The sequence below is a fragment of the Bufo gargarizans genome, chromosome 2 (assembly GCF_014858855.1).
Source record: "Bufo gargarizans isolate SCDJY-AF-19 chromosome 2, ASM1485885v1, whole genome shotgun sequence".
Classification (NCBI taxonomy): Eukaryota; Metazoa; Chordata; class Amphibia; order Anura; family Bufonidae; genus Bufo; species Bufo gargarizans.
In genome coordinates this window covers 566,331,771-566,335,698 of record NC_058081.1, presented here as the reverse complement: position 1 = coordinate 566,335,698, position 3,928 = coordinate 566,331,771, and the positions used below count along the sequence as shown (strand labels likewise).

Below are 3,928 nucleotides of genomic sequence, written 5' to 3'. Positions count from 1 at the left end.
TGCCCAAAATGAAATGAAAAAACCAAGTGGTGTTGATACTTCTTCTCATCCTGAAGCTAAGCACCCAGAGATATAAAGTATTCATGACCAATCCAAACACAAAGGTGAAGAGCAGAAATATGGCGGATATCAACTTGAAGGCCGGGATGGTTTCACGGGTTAGTCCATCACTTGTGTTAAAATGTAGGCTTGATGTAACATTAGGGGTCACTGAGTCCTAAAAGACAGAAGACAATGGGTTCAAATGATATAAACATCACATTAAACAAAGACAAAATTCTGCTGCAGTCAAATTTATCACAGAGCTCATCTGGTTGCTCGGTCTCAAGCTACTCCTATGTTCACCTAAGTCAGGCATGCTCAACCTCTCAACTCAACAGCTGAAGGGCCGCAGGTTGAGCATGCCTGACCTAAGTGATCATTTATGCTCAATTTGGATCAAATCAAATTTAATCAACTTTGACTCCATCCTAGTGGAGCTTAGTTGATTGTTCACAAGAAAGAAGGAATGGGGAAGACTGAGCCATCAAACGCATTTCCTCGTGGATTTCACTGTGATATGCATTCTGCAGCATGATATGGGCTCTGAAACAAAGAAGCTCCAGAAGCTAATGGTTGAAACATTTTTTTAAATAAAATCCTATTACAGAAATTATCTTAGCCAATAAATACATGCTATACTGTAATGTCTGCTTTAACTTAGTATCTGACTGTTATACAGGACTTCCCATGAAGTATCTCACAAGTACTACATTTCTGCAAGGCTTATTTTTGTCAAACTTTCCAGACACTTAAAGAAGTTTTCATATAATTGTCAGGCTAGATGCTCGGCTTTTTCCATATCTGTTATAAAGTTGTATGGAATGATGGTGCACCTATTCCACACCATACAACCCATCATCATAACCACGGATATGCTAGTGAGGAGGAACAGGAGGCTCAGAGCACCCATTAACTAGTGACTAATAGCTCAGAGGTGGTTCACCCTAGTGCACATGGTGGGATCTATTAAGTGTCCTTGTCTCACGTTTAATTAAGGAAAAGAATGAACCCCTTTAATATGGTTGCCAAGTCTCACATGTGCATCCCTGCTTATGGACCAAATCAAGAGCTATGACTTACAGATGGGACCAATGCTAACAAGTAAAATAAAAATTTGGATGCAATGGTGAAAACTTTTCTAATTCTTCTACTTATGTGAAGATTTTATGAGTAGAGGCTCTAAAAGTTGAACTCCATGAGTGGTCGCTTTCGATATCCCTATGTGTAAACAGCATCAGGACTTAACGTATGCAACTAGTTTCTTACTTGGGGATACTTATTTTTCAATTAGATATTTTTGTAATTAGTTCACATTAGTAGGGTCCCCCGGTACTCAAAACACTAGGGGTATCTTCCTAGGTGCCACATACAGTGCTTTGCAAAAGTATTCACCCCCCCTGACTTTTTACCTCACAACCTGGAATTAAAATGGATTGTTTGAGGATTTGCATCATTTAATTTACAGAACATACCCACGTACAGAACATAACCACATGAAGATGTTTGCTTTTTTTTTTTGATTGTGAAGCAAACAACAAATAGGACAAAATAACAGAAAAAGTGAATATGCATAACTATTCACCCCCCTAAAGTCAATACGTTGTAGAGCCACCTTTTGCGGCAATCACAGCTCCAAGTCGCTTTGGATAAGTCTCTATGAGCTTGCCACATCTTACCACTGGGATTTTTGCCCATTCCTCCTTGCAAAACTGCTCCAGCTCCTTGAGGTTTGATGTTTGCGCTTGTGAACAGCAATCTTTAAGTCTGACCACAGACTTTCTATTGGATTGAGATCTGGGCTGTGACTCGGCCATTCCAACACATTTACATGTTTCCTCTTAAACCAGTCGAGTATTGCTTTAGCCGTGTGTTTGGGGTCATTGTCCTGCTGGAAGGTGAACCTCCGTCCTAGCCTCAGATCAATCACAGAGTGGTGCAGGTTTGGCTCAAGGATATCCCTGTATTTAGCACCATCCATCTTTCCCTCAGCTCTGACCGGTTTCCCAGTCCTATCCCCCCAGCATGATGCTGCCACCACCATATCTCACTGTGGGGATGGTGTTCTTTGGGTGATGAGATGTGTTGGGTTTGCGCCAGACATAAGGTTTTCTTTGATGGCCGAAAAGTTTAATTTTAGTCTCATCAGACCAGAGCCTCTTCATCCATACATTTTGGGAGTCTCCCACATACCTTTTCGCAAACTCACAACGTGCCTTATTGTTTTTTACTGACAGTAAGGACTTTCTTCTGGCCACTCTGCCATAAAGCCCAACTCTATTGAGCGTACGACTTATTGTCGTCCTATATAAAGATACTCCAGTCTCTGCTGTGGAACTCTGCAGCTCCTCCAGGGTTACCTTAGGTCTCTGTGCCGCCTCTCTGATTAATGCCCTCCTGCCCGGTCCGTGAGTTTTGGTGGGCAGCCGTCTCTTGGCAGGTTTGCTGTTGCCCCATGTTCTTTCCATTTGGTTATGATAGATTTGATGGTGCTCCTGGGGATCATCAAAGATTGGGATATTTTTTTATAACCTAACCCTGACTTGTACTTCTCAACAACATTGTCCCTTACTTGTTTGGAGAGTTCCTTGGTCTTCATGGCAGTGTTTGGTTAGTGATGCCTCTTGCTTAGGTGTTGCAGCCTCTGGGGCCTTTCAAAAAAGGTGTGTATATGTAATGACAGATCATGTGACACTTTTATTTATATATTTTTCTCATTTCACTTCACCGACTTAGACTATTGTGTTATGATCCATCACATAAAATTCAGATTAACAAAACATTGAACTTAAGGCTGTAACATAGTAACATAGTACATTAGGCCGAAAAAAGACATTTGTCCATCCAGTTCAGCCTGTCATCCTGCAAGTTGATCCAGAGGAAGGCAAAAATAAAAACTGTGAGGTATAAGCCAATTTTCTCCACTTTGGGAATAAAAAATTCCTTCCCGACTCCAATCAGGCATCAGAATAACTCCCTGGATCAACGATCCCTCTCTAGTAGCCTGTAATATTATTACACTCCAAAAATACATCCAGGCTCCTCTTGAATTCCTTTATTGTACTCACCATCACCACCTCCCCAGGCAGAGCGTTCCATAGTCTCACTGCTCTTAATGTAACAAAACACAAAAAAAGTCAGGGGGGTGAATACTTTTGCAAGGCACTGTATTTACAGCCCAGGACCTCTTTCACTAGATTGCCTCTAGAATGTACTCGTACATTAGCCCCATAGGACACAATCTTTATAGTAATTTGCTCAGATTTTTAAAAAATACACACATAAAACTCTACATAATGCCATTCCACCTATATAATACGTAAAACCTAATAAGATATTGTTGAAGCCCTACCTCCCAGTTTTCTGGAGCCATCTCCACTTACTGCCTCCTCACGATTGTCAACGTCCTCTCCTAAATTCAAGTAAATTGGGTTACTTATATAAGGAGATGTCATGCCGATAAAAGCCGACCACAACATGTGAACAAGTAAAGCCTCAGTGGTGCAAGAAAACAGGAAATTAATATTCTTCTCTATTAACCATGAGATGACCGGAACAGACTATACTTTGTTTAACATAGCTCTGTGTGGGAGCTGTATACAAAAAACAGGGGCAACTTTTTGAGCTAACTTGGTGCTAATGACTTATCCTCAGGATAGGTCCTCAGAATCTGATCTGTGGGGGTCCGACACCCGGGATCACTGCCGATCAGCTGTTTGAGAAGGCACCCATGCTCGCAGTGCCATACATAGTACAGCGGCTGTGCTTGGTATCAGAGCTCAGCCACATTCACTTCAATGGGGCCGAGCTATGCCTAAGCCAGTGATGGGTAATCTCCGGCACACCAGCTGTGGTAAAACTACGACTCCTAAGATGTACACTTGCTTGG

The 3,928-nt window shown here is 41.8% G+C and overlaps 1 protein-coding gene across 1 annotated transcript in view; it reads right to left on the bottom strand.

Annotated features, from left to right (window-relative positions):
* The window catches only part of LOC122926713 (probable G-protein coupled receptor 33), a 4,775-nt gene extending 1,267 nt beyond the window's left edge, over positions 1-3,508 (bottom strand). The window contains exons 1-2 of the mRNA XM_044278184.1: positions 3,392-3,508; positions 1-217 (exon numbers count right to left, since the gene is read on the bottom strand). The exon at positions 1-217 is cut by the window's left edge and continues 1,267 nt beyond it. Of these exons, the coding sequence (XP_044134119.1) occupies positions 1-217; positions 3,392-3,412 (238 nt within the window). The 5' untranslated portion in view covers positions 3,413-3,508. The remainder of the gene's footprint in view (positions 218-3,391) is intronic.
* Positions 3,509-3,928: the final 420 nt, after the last annotated feature.